This window comes from Cynoglossus semilaevis, chromosome 8, assembly GCF_000523025.1.
Source record: "Cynoglossus semilaevis isolate Cse_v1.0 chromosome 8, Cse_v1.0, whole genome shotgun sequence".
Classification (NCBI taxonomy): domain Eukaryota; kingdom Metazoa; phylum Chordata; class Actinopteri; order Pleuronectiformes; family Cynoglossidae; genus Cynoglossus; species Cynoglossus semilaevis.
Genome location: NC_024314.1, coordinates 22,483,162 through 22,501,227, shown reverse-complemented (window position 1 = coordinate 22,501,227; position 18,066 = coordinate 22,483,162). Strand labels below are relative to the sequence as shown.

The 18,066-nt window shown below is 38.3% G+C and overlaps 1 protein-coding gene and 2 long non-coding RNA genes across 6 annotated transcripts in view; 2 read left to right on the top strand and 1 right to left on the bottom strand.

The window, feature by feature from the left end:
- Positions 1-78: 78 nt before the first annotated feature.
- Positions 79-12,074, bottom strand: LOC103382796 (proline-rich protein 5-like). Of its 4 annotated transcripts, none has more exons than XM_025057251.1 (10): positions 11,872-12,074; positions 9,720-9,804; positions 7,406-7,600; positions 6,434-6,514; positions 5,437-5,543; positions 4,125-4,216; positions 3,908-4,048; positions 2,071-2,212; positions 1,178-1,474; positions 79-994 (listed from the first exon to the last, which is right to left on the bottom strand). In XM_025057251.1, exons 2-10 carry the CDS (start codon positions 9,743-9,745, stop codon positions 669-671), a joined length of 1,407 nt encoding a protein of 468 aa, XP_024913019.1. In that variant the 5' UTR covers positions 9,746-9,804; positions 11,872-12,074; the 3' UTR covers positions 79-668. The 4 variants fall into 4 exon arrangements, with proteins under 4 accessions (XP_024913019.1, XP_008313930.2, XP_024913020.1 ...); XM_008315708.3 differs by having other exon boundaries at positions 7,406-7,591; positions 11,872-12,073; XM_025057252.1 differs by lacking the exon at positions 11,872-12,074 and adding an exon at positions 11,170-11,821.
- On the top strand, positions 9,792-11,162 carry LOC103382794 (uncharacterized). The gene is made up of 3 exons (XR_003050223.1): positions 9,792-9,904; positions 10,029-10,820; positions 10,887-11,162. It is a non-coding gene; the product is annotated as an uncharacterized LOC103382794 (long non-coding RNA).
- Positions 12,075-17,004: 4,930 nt separating the features above from the next.
- LOC112487386 (uncharacterized) overlaps positions 17,005-18,066 on the top strand; it is a 1,802-nt gene continuing 740 nt past the window's right edge. The window contains exon 1 of the long non-coding RNA XR_003050440.1: positions 17,005-17,904. This is a non-coding gene — a long non-coding RNA (uncharacterized LOC112487386). The remainder of the gene's footprint in view (positions 17,905-18,066) is intronic.

The following is an 18,066-nucleotide window of genomic DNA, read 5'->3' as shown; positions in this document are numbered from 1 at the left end:
CATGATGAAAATTTCAAATTGAGACACTAACAAAAATACCATCGTTTGTTAAGGTTTACTGTTAACGTTACCAGAGGCTAAATATAAATATTAAGTTTATTGATTTTATTTTCTTAAATTCTTTTGTCACCATAAATCCTATTTATTCGACAAAATTTTCACGTAGAAAATAACGTATGGCCCAAAAATAATACCACATAAATAGTGTTTCTTTGACAAATTCATACATCACATACAGTATGTTTAACAACGTTGATGCAAAAGAAGTTTCACTGACAATAAGTGGAAACAAATAGATCAATTTCAATGGCACAAAACATTCAGTTAGTTAACTCTATATTCACTTAAAGCGTTCTCAGAAAATAGACAATTTGGATTAAGTTAATTTTCTTTTTCTGCTCTTTCATTATGCATATTTGGAGTGTTTCTGGATGTTTCTGTAGAACACCAGTTAAAGTGTCATAATAAAAAAAATACTGCTTTTGAGCAATAGATGTCTAGAAAAATAATTTATTATGAATCTGTTACAAACAGTACATGTAATGATTGTTTTCTGTAATTTTCTTTTTTAGAAAAACACGTTGTGAGGAATGTCAACAATGGCTCAGTATCATCTTTGATGAGTTTGCTGGTGTGTGTGTGTGTGTGTGTGTGTGTGTGTGTGTGTGTCAGGCCACACTCTGTCTGCCACTGTCCCTGCTGTGTGTTGACCCCCCAGCACTGAAGTTCAGAAAAATGCCATCTGGCTCTGTCTCTGAGTCCAGAGACTCCTGAATATGGTCCACCACCATCTCAGGACTGGAGGACGGACTAGGACCAGAGCTAGTGTCTGGAGCCAGGACTCTGGAGGACAAAGGTGAGTCCGACACCAGTGATCCGGTGCTGTGTGTGTCTTTGTGAGGGCAAAAATCTGGGAGGATGACCAAGGAGGGATGCAGCTGCTTAAGGAGGAGATTGTGGTTGATCTGAGGAACATGGCTGGAGGTCACTATGTCTGTTAAAAAGATGGGTAAACAATGTTTTATTGAGTAGTAAATAACATGTTTTTGATTCATCTTCTGTTGCTTTTTTCTATTATATTATACATATGATTTTAAATTATATATGTGTATATATATGTATGTATGTGTATATATATAATATATATATATACAGTATACAGGTGTTATGTTCCTACCTGAATCTGCCACATGTTCTACAGAAGCTGTGGAGTGGTTTGCGAGGCAGGATTTTCCGCTGTTACTGCCAGCATTGGTGGTTGATTCAGCTACAGAGCTGCTTTCCTCCACACAGGAAGTAATCTCTGAGAAGGAGTGTCGTCTGATACCTGTTCCCACTCCTGTTGGGGAATCTGTGTCGTACTCAACCACAGGTGTCAGCATGGGGACGTTGTAGCTCTTAGAACGAACCACTGGGTTTTTAGCAGCCGGGGAGTTCCCTGGGCCAGAGGACCAGGAGCGCTGCAAACGCTTTTCTGCAGAGAGACAAAAACATGAAATGTAACTAACGAACAGAATAAAGGAACGTTGAACTTCTGGTCAGGAACATTTACACAACTGAGAGCCTATGAAAAAATCCTGTGGAAGAAATAGAAGAATTTGGATCTTTGAGGTAAGACATGCCTGATTGTATTTTCTTTTTCATTTTTATCAGGTAGAAATAAATTGACTTTAAAATATACACATTTCTTCTAAACCAGTGTAGTTGTCCTCAAGTTAAATGATTCCCGACCACTGTCCTTTGGCAAAACTAAGATTTATTTACTGAAAATAATTGGTCTTCGTTCACCAATGCGACAGTTGCTAGTGGAGAAATTAAATACTCTTCCACCAGGTGGCAGCAAATAACAAAAACAATTTAAAAAACGCTCCAATGTTGAATTGTAGTAAATTGTTAGCTAGAACATCATTATATTTCATTACATGTAATTAATGATGTATGTTCATTTCAAGTCACACAGACTACAACAGATTAAAAAACATTTAAAATACTCCAACACTAACTTCTTGTGTCATTACTCCATTTTCCTTCTTTCTTTGCACAGAATTTTCCTTTGAAATACATACACACCTAAAAGGCAGGTGGAGCAGTGTGGATTAGAGGATCCATCTGAATATAATCCATTAGTCCCGAGATAAGGCGAGACCACTTTCCGGACGAGAGATTCCAGACGAATGTAATCGTCTGTTATACCTTTAGATTCGTGGACACCCTGAACCCAAACAATGAAGAAAAAAATTATTTTGAGTATTAAATGTCCCTTTGTCAACATTTTTTTTGCTTTCTTTTAATATTTTGTTTTAAACCCCAACCTAATTTTAGTTTATTTTGCCTAATTTTCTCTTTTCACTTTTACTTTATAAATGTCAAACCGTGTTTATCGCCTGTTCAAAGCTCCTGGTTTTTAATGAGACCAAAAATTATTCGTTGCAGCTCTGTTGCCAGGAAACATAGACACATGACCGGATCTGAGCAGGTGAAATGAAAGAAAAGTTCACTTTGCTGTAAGTCTGTACTTCTTTTTATTTTTAATTTTTTTATTTATAAGTTTGTACTGAAAACCATCGTCCTAATCACCAGTTATATTGGTCTTTAAATGAGGAGAACATTTGATCTGTAGCCGCGCAGACTGGAAACCACAGTGTAGACAGAAACCACATCAGTGCAGCAGACGTCAGTGAAGTGGCGTCACAGCGTTTGAACAGAATAAAAGAGAAATGACTAACAGATGAAAGAGGAATCGACACAAGGTTCACGCCTGGGTTTACCATCTTAAAACCTACGCCGTGTTTTCATTACCATCTATGAACCATATATTTGTTGATTACATTATAGAAACACTAAAAAGACTTTAATGCATTCTTATACCGTGACATTTCATTTCTGAAGCATTTTGGAGGCAGCTAGTTCAGAGCAGGGGAACTAATCCAGCCTGCCATGCGAAAGGTTCTGGGTCGGATTTTGACTAACATTCAAACAGAAAAGTTTAAAAATTGTTTAATTGTAAAGTCTTAACCATATTAGTAATTGTATTCTTTGATGTGATCCTACCATAGTGCCAATATCTGTGTGCGTGCCTGTGTCTGCATGTGTGTAGGCTGCTCATCTTTGACCTGGTTGTCCGTTGTGCTGAAACTAAACAAACTGCAGACTTTGTCTCTTTAATCACAAACATTCAGCACTTGGAGCTTTGTTAAATTTAATGCAAAAACAATAAATAGAAAACAGTTTAAATTATTTTCTAATTTAAATTAGTTGGAAATCCATTTATTTAGCTCCAAAAACCTCTTCTTGTTTTCATAGTTCTGCAAATGTAATATATTTATATTTATAAAAATAACTAAGTTCTAAACCTTACAAGGAAGAAATATTTGTATGCTGTCGTGGTTTAAATGAGGTGAATTTTATTGTCACTCATCTTGTATTAATAAGTCCAACAATTTCTTCTGTTTGTACAGGAAAATATTTTGAACTGAAGACGAGACGAGAGGGTTTGACGGACGGATTCTGTGTCTTCTTGTCACGACAACATGCTGTGTGTGTAAACGTGGGAGATTCTCAAATGTACGTAAACATCCACACAACCAGCAGTTTTACACAAACACGCACACACAGGGGATTAGGTGGTCATGGGAAATAGAACATTAACACTGGCTCTACTTCCTGTGAGATCCCATAGCATAGAAAAAAAAACTTGTGTTGTTTTTTTCCCCACTTCCTCAGTCTCTACCAGGCCTGAACGTTGCCCTGTGTGTGTGTCCTGGTGTAGCTGTATTCAGAAAATACTATTGGTTTTTATCACAAGTGTATTTTCAGATTCTAAATTTAATTTGTGGTTTTGGAGTTGGGGTTTAAAATTGGGATTGTTCATATATTTTAGTTCAGTCATGTTTTTGGGTGTGTTTACCTGTAGTATTAGCAGCATCTGTATTATAGATGGAGGAACTCTGGCTCTGGGTCGAGACAGAGCTTCGTCCAGTTTTAGATTTAAGGTGATAATGTTCCTGAAGTGGAGCAGAGCGAGTTGGCGCACTGAAGGCTCTTTTCCCTGGCGACACACACATATCAGTCAGATTGGTGTGTGGAGAACTTTCAGTGATGTGTACATGTTGCAGTGTGTGTACCTGCACAGGATAGAAGATGGCCTGTAGCATAGATAGAACATCACAGAAGAAAAAATCCCAAGTATCGGCCAGCGAGTCCAATAACTTCTGACCTATGGGAAGCACGTTAGAAAGAGCAAATTAAACTTCATAAACATTCTCAGCTCCTTATATGTACCCAAAGTAGTTACATCATGGACAAGTGGACTGGGAGGTAAATACTTTGATATTTGTCTTTGAATATTTTCAACACAGAGTATCTGTCTTCGTTTATTTAAACAGTTAAATGTGACTTTTGTACATGAAACAAAACAGAATGTGTGGGTGTGGCTGTGGTTTAGAATTGACGTAAAGTATCACTTCCTGCGACTATAAGGATGTGTCCGTATGTCTGTCTGTGAGTGTGTGCGTGTGTAGAGATCATTAATTTTCATTTCTCATTTAACAGGTGTTTCAAAAAAAGTCACACGTTTACCGCAACTGAAGAAGCAAAACTAAGCCTTTTTTTCACTATGGCCTGTCTGTGTGTGTGTGTCTGTGTGTCTGTGTCTGCCTAGTGAAAAGTGCCCTTCACTCCAGGTTAAAGACAGTCAAGAAATAACTCTTTGTTCCAAGTGTTAAATGGTTAACTCTGTGTCTGGCCCTTTGGTCAATTATTAGAAGCCTCTCAGCACTAGATAAAAACATGTCACTCTGTGTTTTCCTGAAATGAATCACTTACATAAGTTGTTGTCTTGAACCAAAGCAGTATAACCCAACACAGTATCTTCAATCAAACTTTTTAAAAGCTGTCTAGGCTTCTGTTATTGGTTATTTCATTTATTTTTAGAATAATCCCACACACGTTTTTCACATTTTCACTTCTGCAAGTGTTTTGGTTGTTTTTGAGTAGAATTTTTTTTTATCCTGAAATCTGTTTTCTGGAGGGGGTAGTGAAACACTTAGTAGTGATAACAGCCACTGTATCTTAAAAGAGAAGCAATAAGTTGTGTTGGGGGAGTTGGATCGGCTGTTAGAAGTCATGAATGGCTGAATACGCTTTTTATCTAAACACATTTTTAGGAATGTTACGGGGCAAGGCTTAAGTTGTCATGGTTTAACCTCAGCAACAACATGTGTCAGTTAATGTTTTTCTATATTGTTAAATGAGGTGCTTCACACTTCAGGACAAAAACTGTTCTTTATCTCCGGGAAAGCCATTGTTTTGGGATTTTTTTTTAAATCCCAACCATCATTTTTGACTACAATTCCTTATAAAAATATATATTAGGTAAATCCATAAACATCCTCTAACATTGGATCTGTGTGATTTTCAAGTATGTGTGTGTCGTACCTTCATAGAAGCGGATCTTATCTCTTAGAATGACCATGCCTTTGGTCAGCAGCTGGTTCTGTAGATACTCAGTGAAGAAAGAGCCCAGCTCCGTCTTTAGCAGCTGCCTGCAAAACAAACATTAAGAAACGTGAAGAAACACCTCCGTTTCCTACGTCAAATTTAAAAGGTCATCATGAACTGTGGGAAATTTGAATTTTTTTTTATTTTTTTGTAATGTTTGTAAGTCACAGCCTGATTTTTTTTTTTTTTTGTAATGTTTGTAAGTCACAGCTAAGTGGTTTCAGATAGACTGTGATTGTGACTTAAAGTAAAATTTACAAAATAAAAAATTAAAGTGATAGGTATGGAAATTAAAGAAAGAGTAATAAACTAATGTAACCTAAGGCAACAGCACATCAAAAAATATATATATTTTATATATGGCAGATTCTGCTGCTTTTTATATTCATACAACACTACCCGGTGTCAGACCGTCTTCATCTGCTGTGTGAATATTTACCATCATCGCAACATGTGTTATGTGTTCCTGTAGGTGTGCAAAATACGGCCCTCGGCTAAGCTTTATTTACACAACAAACACCTGGCACTGACTCCTGTGTAAGTTTGACCCGTCACTATCTTTCCTAGCTAGGTCAAGGTCTTACTGATCACGGGACAGTGAAGAGCAAGGAGAGATTAAGGCAGCTGACCATAAAATACACAAACAAAAAACGTAGTCAGTTTCAGTTCCTTGTTTTTCCCTGTCATCGTATTTAAAAAATGTTAATATGAATAAAGAAATAACAGGAAAATAGCTTGGATGACCTTAATGATATGGCCAAAAATAACCTACATTAAGCTAAATTATTAAAAGTTCTACTTATCTTAGACTTAGACTTAAAAAACCTCAGTGCATCAAAATTAAATTGAATCCTTCAAAATAGCAAAATTATAACTCATTACTAATTGGAGTAGAGCTTTTTGATTGGATGGATGGATTAACAAAAACACTTACCTGACACCTTCATTTAATGTGTAGAGTTCGTTTTCTCCCAGGTCCTTCCTCTGGAAAACAGAGATCACTGCATTGTGGATGCTGAAAAATAAAAACAAAACAGACTTAAGTAAATTACTTTGTTTTAAAAACTCCTTTATGGTGTGAAAACCCCAAACATATATGTAAAAGTACAAAGAAACAAAGAAATACAGGCTGAACCTTGGGGGCAGCCAAACAGTACAGTACTGACTGTAGTTATAAATACACAGACATATACACACTTTCTTTGTACTGACGTGATAAAAAAAGCAGTGTGTTGTGGTTAAAGTCGTGAAAATGTCAATAGAAATAATAACTAAGTCGGCAGAAGAGTGTGAGACAGGAGTCAGATGGATCAGACAATTCCTCTTCCTGTAAGACCTGAGCTGCAACCTCGCTGCAAACTGAGAGCTCTTTCTTTTCAGAAGGTTACGGTTTAACAGGCATGAAAAATGAAAAGGGAACTTATGAGGCAGAATGTGGTCAAATAAAAAGAAGTGCAGGGACGGGACAGATACAGATGGACCCTCAGGGGATGACAGGACCAGTTACTGCTTATATGCATGCATGTGCATATGGGCGTGAAACAAATATGGGCTTCCTATTTAAAAGGCATACACAGTGGCCTGCAACAGTGGAGATTTTCTTTGGATAACGTTAATTCATTCAATTTTCAACACCAACTGCTGTTGTTCATAGAGCGGGGGGAAAAAGAATGGAAATAGAATATTTCAACCATCACAGACCCTAGAGTCGTGCTAATATATTAATATATGGCAGCAGAGATCTATGGTGTGCTTTTTGCCTCATCACATGCCCAAAATATTGCAAGTATAACGCAACATGCAGCATTAACAGCATACAGGATTTTTTACTTATTGTCAAGCTAGAACAATACAAATATGAATGTTTAGACACTCTTATTTTTAATTCTCTGTGTGTGTAATTGACCTGTTCCAGGTGGCGTTGGCCCCAGCCCTCCTCTGTTGGGTCCCTTTGTCCTTGCTGCATTCTTCCGTCAACCCTCCAGTCGATGCTCCTCTCTCAGCTCCTCCTCCTGCTGAGGTTTTGGACTGTGAGAGGTCGGTCAGACTGGAGGTGGAACTGTTGCCCAACTTCAGGCGGCTATGGAGACTCCTCAAATTCCAAAAAGGAGAAAGGTACCAGGACAAATGGTTACAACCACATGGAGTCTGCATGGACAAGATTAAAAACTGCAAAATCTAACTAAAAGGACAGCAAGAAGTTAGCTTATAAATAGCTTATGTTTGACCTGCTGTGTCCTACAGTCAAGCATACATTAGCTTGTTGGCTATGTTAGCGCTAAAGGAAATGAAAACAGCTGCTTAACGTTAGCAAAAGTTTGGTAAACAGATGGAGCAAAAAGTTGCGATAACAACATAATGTACGAAGATAAATAGCCATAAAAAGCTAAAAGGAAAGCAAAGGTTAGCCAAGAGACAGCTACAACGTAAGCTAAAAATGGCGGCTGTCCTACAGGTACAGGTGTTTTGGGTTTAATAGGCTTCAAAGTTGAATTAGTCAGACACTGTTTTGAGATAATTTACTTTACAGTTCCAATTTTAATTAAGTGCAAACATTAGCCAGACTTTATTAACCATCTGTTCATGTTTACCTAAGCTAATTTACCACGGCGCTCAGCAGAAATAAAGTCAGTCAGTGTAGAAAAGACAGAGAAAAACAGCTGCACGAGGAGAGAAAAGCAGGAGTAAAGATGATGTGAAGGTGTGAAAAATGAAAGGAATAAGAAGAAAAGGAAACATGAGGAGCAGAGACTGAGAGACACAGGAGGAGATTTCATAAATATTAAAGTCTTTCCAGTCTGAAAATTTGTCAGTGGAAACTAAAACAATATTAACATCACCTGTTTTAGAGGCATGATTATGAGAACTTAATCCAGAGGAGAGAGGTCTTGTATTCTGACCAAAACGTTGACATGCAAAGGTATATGGTTTGTTGTTGGGTTTTTTGTTTTACATTTTCTTATTTCTTTAGTATTTAGTATGCCATGCTGACTGATATTTGACTTACAAAGATACAGCAGTATGATGATAAGCGTTTTAGCACATGGTACCAGATGTTGGGGGAAATACTTGCATTTAAGGCATTTTGTTTACTTTAGTTTTCATTTATTTGTTGTATGTATTTGTGTGTGTCACATTTGAACAAGTTGATCAGCGATGGAGACAGTGTGTCTTTGTCTTCTCTGTCGTCTCTCCTCTGTGATCTTTCCTCCACCTTCATCTCCTCTCTCCCTCTCTTTACCTCTCTCTCTCCTTCCCTCCTCTACCAGCCTGTGCCAGTCTGTGACCATGTGACCTCTCAGTGCTCCGGTGCCAGAGAGAACAAACAACTATTTGTGGTTTAAGAGCTGCCAGATGGGCGGAGAAGAGTTTAAAGATGACACTTGTTCCATTTCCTTCAACTCAAACAATGGTGTTCAGTATTTGGTTTTAGTCACCGTCTGATTGTGTGGTTTCATTTAACACACGTTTCTTTTTTGTTTTGCCTTTTAGATCGACTACGTCCACCGTTCACTTCAGTGGTGAAAATAATTCATAATAATGGAATTGACGTTGGAATGAAAGGTAGAAGAAAGAAAAATAACTGTTTGGCAAGTGGGAAGGAAGAGGTCATGGAAAATTTGGAGGATTGAGGAATAATGTGGCAGGAAAAATGATGGGACTGTGTGTGTGTGTGTGTGCGTGGGTTGAAGGTCTACCAGCCTGGATCTTAGTTCAACTGCACATAAATATGTCAGTGTGAGAAACAGGAGCCCTGATCTCTCTCTCTCTCCCTCTCTCTGTGTCTGTTTCTCTGTCACCACACACACACTAAAGTGCTGTGAAGAAGGTTCTTTTCTAAAGTTTTATTTCAGTGAAAAAGTTTTCCACACTACAGAGGACAAAACGGAAGATAGAAAATGTGCATGAAACTATATGAAGAATGAATGAGTTGCAAAAAACCACCTATGAAGAGGCGACGTGCTACAGGGAACGGTAGGAAATTAACTGTGAATGTATAAAACAGTAAGGCGGCGAAGCTGTTGTTAAAAGAATATATGACTAAAAATACTTTTTGCTTTTGTCAGTGAGGAAACAGAAATAGCTGCTGGAGGAAAAGGCTGGAGTCTAATTACAGAACAAAGGAGGAAGAGAGGGATGTTTGAATGAATGAATGAATGAATGAATGAATGAATGAATGAATGAATGAGGTCATGCCGGGATGTGTGTGAGGTTGTTACCTCCGTAAAGAGCCCTCTCTTTCCATGGTGCAGCGACAGCAGTGACCTAGAGACCCCCGGAAACCATCCACCACCGAGTCAGCATCTGAGAAAAAAAAATAGAAACTCCTCATAGTCTCTCTCTTCATCAAAGGATAGTAATAATAGCTGACTTCACATGATCAAGAAATACTAACTACAGCAAAGTAAGTTTTTTTTCTTTAACAATATATGTGTGTTTAAAGTCACACCAAACTGTTTTATATAGGAAATGCAAAAAGGAAAATATCAGTTTTGATGAGAAATTCTATCCTCTGTTTCTCTCCATAGAACTTCACAGATGTTTTCACCAGAACTGATACAGTAGGGTTCACAGTACGGTTATTTACTGCAGATTTAAAAAAAAAACCTGTGTTGATTGACAGTGATTTAAATGAAAAGATTAATCACTACATTTTGTAAAGTAACCATTGACTTCTCTTAAAGGAACAGGTGTCGGTCTGCTGGTCCGCCTGGATGAACAAGTTGCACTTTTCTAATCAGATTACAGCGATGAGGCCGAGGAAGACATTTGATCCAAACAAACTCAAATGCCCTTACTTCCTGATTCTCTCTCACTGTGAGTGAGTGAGTGCATGTGTGGAAGAGAGAGAGACCAGGACAGTCAGCTAGCCTCAAAGCCAAGACTCTAATTTCCCCGACAGGTGAATTTATTCAAATTTCTTCATGAAAGGCAGCACTGATGTGATTTTGGTGATTTGATTTTCTTGCTTTGACAAATCTAACGTGACATTTCCATTTGCAGTGAGCCTCTCTCCACAGCACGTGAATTTTCTAAGAAAAAACTCAACTTTTTTTTAAACATTAAAAGAAAGGTGACTATTTTTGTAAACATCTCTCTGTGTGTCTTGGGTTCTGGAAGGTCTCACTGGACCGACACCTGCAGAGCCGACCCACTGACGTGCACGGGGATTAACCCTGGTAAAGAATTAATATTGTCTCTGTCGATCAGTCATATGTCACCAAGCAGCTCAACAACATCTAACCCTTATTTTAATTTGGTTTATCTGGTTCTTCTTGATCCATAGAAGGCAGTAAAAGAACACAAAGAGACATTTAAAGGTCAAACTTATTCCTTCATCTGGTTCTTCTAGAAGTCAGTAAAAGAACACAAATAGACATTTAAAGGTCAAACTTATTCCTTTAACTGATCTAATGAGCTGTCAATCACACGCTGCATCAGTTTACAAACTGTCTTTTTAGACCAGGAGATCTGAAAACTGAAAAAAAAAAGTACTAGTATCTTCTACTCATGACTTCACTCTGTCAACATCTTTTTACAGGTCCTGCCATTGAAATTCAATTCCGACGCCTTTTTGCCAAGACTTGAGACCGGACTTGACTTCACGCCTATTTTTCCTGGACTTTCCTGGTGATTCATCTCTGTCTTAAAACCCAAACTTTGACTCACCTCAGACCCAGGATTTATGACCTGATCTCAGATTCAGACACATTTTGACGGGAACCATGAGTCAAATTGTAATTTCACTTGGACCATACCACCAGGAAAACAACATTGTTCCACAGCCTCGTCCTCTCTACACACACAGTCATATTAGTCCGTCTGCAGCTCGTTCTTATAACACAGTAAACTTGTTAAAGAGCTCAGAGAGTGTGGGATGATATTTTCTTATCTACATTTAAAGAAGCAACACAGGAGCTAATCAAACTGCAGGGCATTTATAACCTGACTTTTACTCCTCCTCCTCCTCAACTTCGTCCTCCTACGTTTTAAGTAGATATCACAGACTCTACTGCTGAAAAGTAACACCCTTACACACACACACACACACACACACACACAGACTGGCAGGACAGGGAAATTACTACCCTGCACCAGCAGACGACTGCTGAAGTGCTCTTAGTGTGGTGTGTGTTGCAGCAGGTCGTGTCTGCTCCATCAGCCTCACTGGCACCGGACCAAAACCACACGGTGAGGTTCTGCTGCAACAAAAACACTGGGTCTGAACCTGAACCTCCACAACTCTGAAGACTCTGAGGACCCAACATCCACAGAAAGAACTAAAAATCCTAACTGTCTGTGTGGATACTCTGAGCTGTTTTTTTTTTTTTAAATATAAGTAAACAGAGTGAAGTGACAGCTGATACTCACTGTTCTAGGAAGACGGGTTTTTTCTTTTTCTTCTCTTCTCAGGACAGAGTTTCCATGAAGAAAAAGGTCTTTGGTTTTCCTGAGGAACACAGGTCACAGTCCAGTGTCCACAGAGTCAGAGCAGGTTGAAGTGCGTACTTCCTGCTCCGGCTCCTGTGGAGTTCTGAGGCGCAGAGGAGCTGTCAGTGAGTGAGAGAGAGAGAGAGAGAGAGAGAGGGAGGGAGGAGGAAGGGGGAGAGAGAGAGAGAGAGAGGAACAATTTCTGTTTGTGTGTCTGAAAGAGAAAGAGAGACAGAGAGTGTGTGAGTGTGAGTGTGTGCACAGATGAAAGCTGTGTGTACAGGGGTCGAAGCCTATGGAAACAGTTGTGGTTTGATATACACACACACACACACACACAATTTCACACGTGTTTCTTTGTAGCTCTTCATCACCAAAGCCGCTCCTGAAACCCAGTTTTAACCCCACAAAAACTCTTTGAATGATAAACTCCTAGCCATGATGTCATGATGACATCACCGTACGTTAATGCAGTATAATGTCCTCACCATCGTCATACACACGTCTGAGACTGTTGTTGAACCAGACTCCAGGACTCGTCTCTGGACCTGGACTAAACCTTCATGTGTCTTCTAGTTGAACAGACTTTGACCTAAAGTCCTGGGGACTTGACTCTGACTTGTGTCGACTTTGACTCTGTTGGACTAGAGACAAAATGTGTGTGTGTGGGGGGGTTAACACAGACTAGGACACACTTTTCAAACTTTTATTTAACAACTTAGTGACTCACATGTTTCTCAGCACAATTCGCGTGGTGTTAACACGGACTAGGACACACTTTTATTTAACAACTGAGTGACTCACATGTTTCTCAGCACAATTATTACTTCCCTGTACTCCAAGAGACGGAGCTTGGGTTCTCTCAGCGGTGCGCATACCACTGTTTGAGAACCACTGGCCTAGGACAAATGTCTGGACAGATGAAGTTAAAGGAAATATTTCTTTCTTTGTGTGTGTGTGTGTGTGTGTGTTTGTGTATCTGTGTATACATTTTCGTTAAAATAAAGTGAACTATTTTGCAGTTAGGGGGAATTCATCAAAGCCAGTGTAGATCAAAGGTACCAGAGCGACTCGAGACATCAGGACAACTTTAACTCATCCGTCTTTAATTGTCCCTGAGGAGACGAAGACCATCGTAGTTTTCCCTCTTGTGGTTGCGGTGGATTCTAAGCACCCTTATAAAAAGAATGGAAACACACTGAGCATCCCTGTCATTGTTAGTGGTCGTCATGTTTAATTCATGGGGGAATAATTATATAATAATTCACATGTTCTACGGCGACAAGAGCCGCCCACGAAGAACACTGGGCGTCACAGTGAGAGCTTTTACTGTCTGTGACTGTGTGTGTGTGTTAGTGTGTGTGTGTGTTAGTGTGTGTTCAACTATTGTCATGAAGACTTTCTCCACCCTGTGTTAGTCAGGGTCTAAATTATATCTGAACAGTCGTTTGGACAAAAGGTCACACACACAGGTCACGGTGTACAGACTACAACAACACTTACATGTGTGTCGTCACGCCGAGGAGACGGCAGACGCGTTGTCACGCCACAGCCTTTACACTGAACCCTTCAAATGTTCACGCACGTCTCTTTTTTTTCACTCTTTTTGTCGCACCAAATCTCGCGAAGACACTCCTTCCACGGCTCTTGTTATGATTCCTCTGAGCCTAGACTGCAGTGAGTCTCTGTTTCAGTCGTCCTTAAAGTTAAGTCTCAGCAGCTTGAACATCAGTGTAGACAAACAGAAGCTGTCTTCTGAAGACACTGGTTTTTATGTGTTCATTTATGCGTTTTCTTTTGACTCGTATTCTGAGTGTGTTACTCAAGGTGAAACAGTTGTGTTGGGTTTACGGCAGAAGGCTAACGTTGTTGTAGCTTTGAAAATTTCGAGTATGTCTGACTGAAAATTTTGGCTTTGCATTTGTACGATCCAACTAGTGTTTATCTATATTATAACCTCAGTTTTTTTCTGTTTTTTTTTTGTTTGTTTTTGTTTTTTTTTTTACCTTTCAGCTGATTTCCTGTCTACCTTTTAGCCTTTTTGTTCTTGATCTTAAACCTTCTCTGGCTTAACTTATAGTCATATTCTGGCTAATGTTAAATGTTCTTTTTCTCTGACTTCTTTCTGTATTTTTCGTCTATAATTTTGAGTACACAAACGCAGCCCGCTCGTTGCCACATTTAACTTTTAAGCCAAGGTAGATTTAAGGGCAAAAATATTTATTTCTGAAAAATAAAATGTGAATTTCTTTTTTTACCTTTGTCTCATGCGCTAAACCCAGCTTTTCAGTGGCACTAGTGAATGTATTTTACTTAAGTTTATATATAAAAAAAGTCATTTCTGGGTAATATGTCTCTGATCATTTATGTCTGTGAGTATGTAGCATAAAGTCCTTACATGTGTGACGTTTCTTTAATCATGTGAAAGCTGTGACTTTTCATTTCCTCTGTAGAACACACACACACACACCTGAAAACCTGTAGTTGAAAGTGATTTCCTACATTGGTGACTTCCTGTCTTTTTTAATCTTCACAAACGTTTGACAAAGGCAACCCTGCTGTCACTATATTGATTTTTGGTTTCACTTCATCTTTCAGGAGGTTGCACTGATTGTATAAACTGGCTACTTTCACGTATAATAGTGGTTATTCTGAGCACACGCACAAGGATTTTGCTGTTGTTTTTAGCTTTATTTTCATGTTCGGCCATGTTTTGCTTAATGTTAAAAATGATACCAGTAGCTGTAGCTTAGCTTATTTTACCATGTTGTTTAAAGCACATTCACAGCTACTACTTTAAACAGTGAATTTTGGCTAATGTTGCTTTGTCTGTAATGATTTATGGATGGTGATTAATTTTGTATTTGGTTCTGGAAATGTGTTGGTATTTTTAGCTTTTGCAGTCTAGTAGTGATGCCCAGGTTACTTTATTGATTTATAGGCTTTGGAGAAGCAGTGCTGCAGAGGACTCATATTCTTCTTGGAATGTACAGGCCACCGTAGTTGTCCAGTTCAGTTTGGATGACGGTGAAGGCTTGTCTATTAAAATGCCACAAAGTATTTGTCCTGACAGTCATATAAAAGTTCTTATGCAGCTGGTATTCGTTGTGGTTTAAGGTTTCTTTCTCTTCTCTGGGGGCTCCAGGACTAGTGCTTGCTTGCTGTGCCTGCTTTCTTTGAGAACTTGTGCTACTCCAGGAAAGTGATCCAGATTGTCACTAAGCAAAAACATCGTTCCACTCCACTAGCATCACAGCTCCCACCTGTCCCGGCTGTAGCTGCGAGGTCACCTAGGTACATGGTACTTAGTCCAAGGACAAATGAAGGTGAGACGAGAGAAGCAGGTGCAGAGGAAGGAGGGAAAATACACAGTAACGAGAGGAAGGAGCAACCAAAGGTTGACAAAGTCAAAGTACTATTAGAGTTTTCTTTCAAATCCACAGTCTTAAAGTTGTTTTTCTGATTCTCAAATTTAACACTGAAAACGTTAAATCAGATCTGACTATTCTGTAAATACACAGACACAAAACATTGTCAATTTTGTTTGTACTGTATAGTCCAAAATCACAAAGGTAGCATAAAAATACATCAAATATTATTCTCTGTCTCCAAAAAATAAACCTACTTCAGAGAGAAATTGAGTAATCCAGTCAATGTTATATTTAGTTAATATTTTTAATGTAAAGTAGAGCAGAATGAGTTTTACAGGAAGTGGGTTCAATCCTAATTATAGTTTGCTAAAAATGACCATCACATACGCATTGTTTTTACATGTATTTGTTCATCTATACTCCTATAACAGCCGGTACCTAGTAAACCAATCACTGTAAATTCAAAACCTGCACTGGTGTTTTGAACTTAGCCAATAGTTTGCGTTCTTCCCATTGCCGCCCTCTGCTGAGTGAAAAGAGCGTTGTTGAAGTAGGAAAGCTGTACTGCGATACGTAGATTTGAATACAAAATAAAATAAAATACAAATAATAACATAACTTTGTTACAGTCGCTCTATAATTATTGAAAATAGTTTATATTTAGTTAAATCTCCTACGTGAAACGCTCTGTTTTACTTAGTTTTACCGCTGACGCTGATTTGGCCGAAGAAGAGGATTTATGTAAAAGTTTTTTTGAAAGATTATGATATACCGAAAAAAATAAAGTGATTTTGTTGCAGTATTTTCTCTTTTACTCTCCTTACAACAGTATAAAATTTTCGTTCATAATAGGCTATGTTCTAACGATAAGTATCGTTTCAAAAAACGGACTACTTAACCTGATATTTCAATCTCCTTAAGGTTTTTTGCGGAGGGACACAGTTTGTGGCACTACCTTTTTCCAGGGTGCACTGATATTATTGCGGGGATGATCGATGACGAAAACATGCCAGATTTTGATAAATAAAAACATTTTCAGGAGCTTCTTTTGTGTGTGGCGGAGAGAAAACCGAACAACCGTTCTCTTCACAACGTATATAAATAAAACAAACATCAGCGGAATTTTCAGCGATTAAATAGTTCGCTTTTCGAAGGTTAACCGAACTAAATTAAGCATTTAAAATAATGATATACTGAATAAAACAAATATGAATGTAGTTTAGATTTATCAAACATTATAAATATTATAATATTAAATATTATAAATATTTTTGCGTAATAATAGTATGACATGATGTGTGTAAGACATTTTCTAGCGTTCAAATATCTGAAAATATAGAATATGTGGCAAACCTCTAGGAAGGTGTTTTGTCTTCTTGTTCCACAGAAGATCGTTATTTCAATGTTTTTAATATATATTGCATGCTGTTCAGGAAATTAATCATTGAATATATATACAACTAAAACTAAAAAAACTATTTGAAAAATACAATGGTAAAACAGCTGGTGGGCATTTTGTATTTAAATTGTTTATTTTTGTAGATTTTCACCAATGAGCTTTTTTGTTACAGTCGTCAAAGCACGCTATTTCTATCTAAGAAAAAGTTCTAAGAGACTAAACCAACTAAAAAAAAAGAATGTAAATGTCAGCGGTCAACTGTAGGGGGCGCGCTGATATTGAATCGCTGGTATAACGGAAGTAGGAATAGGTTGTACGGTCCTTATTTCCGGTTGCGGATTCGGCGCTGGAGACACGAGTGTTAGCGGTTTGGGCTTCCAACTGGCGTTCAAGTCAAGACACTGGGCTACATCTGATTGATTGAAATGGTGGGTTTTTGAAAACGATTGACGGTTGTATTTTGTACAGGTCCAGACCGTTAGTGCAGTTTACGCTAGCGTATGCGTCTCAGCAGATAACGTTAGATTTTGTCTGAAGTTAAAATGATTCGTAGTTAGTTTTTCGTCCTATCATATCAAATAATGAAATCATGAGACGGGGACACGACTACTAACGGTGCCTCAAAGGACAACATTCTTTTCTTTTCTTTTTAACTCTTGGATTTGTCATTATTTATATATGTATGGAATTGTGAGGTGACCCTCCAGTCATTTGAGACCCCCGCTCCAAAGTAGAACAACAGAAATAAGTGAATGAGAAATGTATTTCCTTATATTTATTTATAAGTTTATACTGTACGTAAACTGAAGTAAACATTGACAATTTCCTGGGGGTTATAACAAGGTACACAAAAAAAACAAAAAAACACACACAGTAGGTGTTGGTCACTCTGTCCATACTACAGACCTTGTAATGTGAATCCACTGACTTATATTCTTAAATAGACGTTAGAATATTTGTTGTTGTCTTTGCCTCTCTGGATCACATCAAGACTTTAAAACCGAGAGACCAGTGAACTCTGCCATTTCTCCAATCATGGATCACGTAAGATGAATTTGTCACTGTGCAATGTGTATCCTAGTAGATCAACAGTGACCTCGAACCTTGCATTTGTGTGCGTGTGTTGTAGGTGCTTATGGGAGATGGGCAGGAGGCCATGGAAGTGACCACAACCTCCACCAGGATTGGCAAGTTTGAGGTCAGGTGAGTTGAAGTGGACGGTAAGAGACCAGCACAGCTTTCGATTGTTCCAAAAATAATTAGATCAAGGGCAACTGGATGAAATAGGGTTTTTTTTTTTTTTTTTTTTTTTTTTTTTTAAAAATTTTTCCCCCCCAAGGGGGGGAGAAGCCCCCTTGGGGGGGG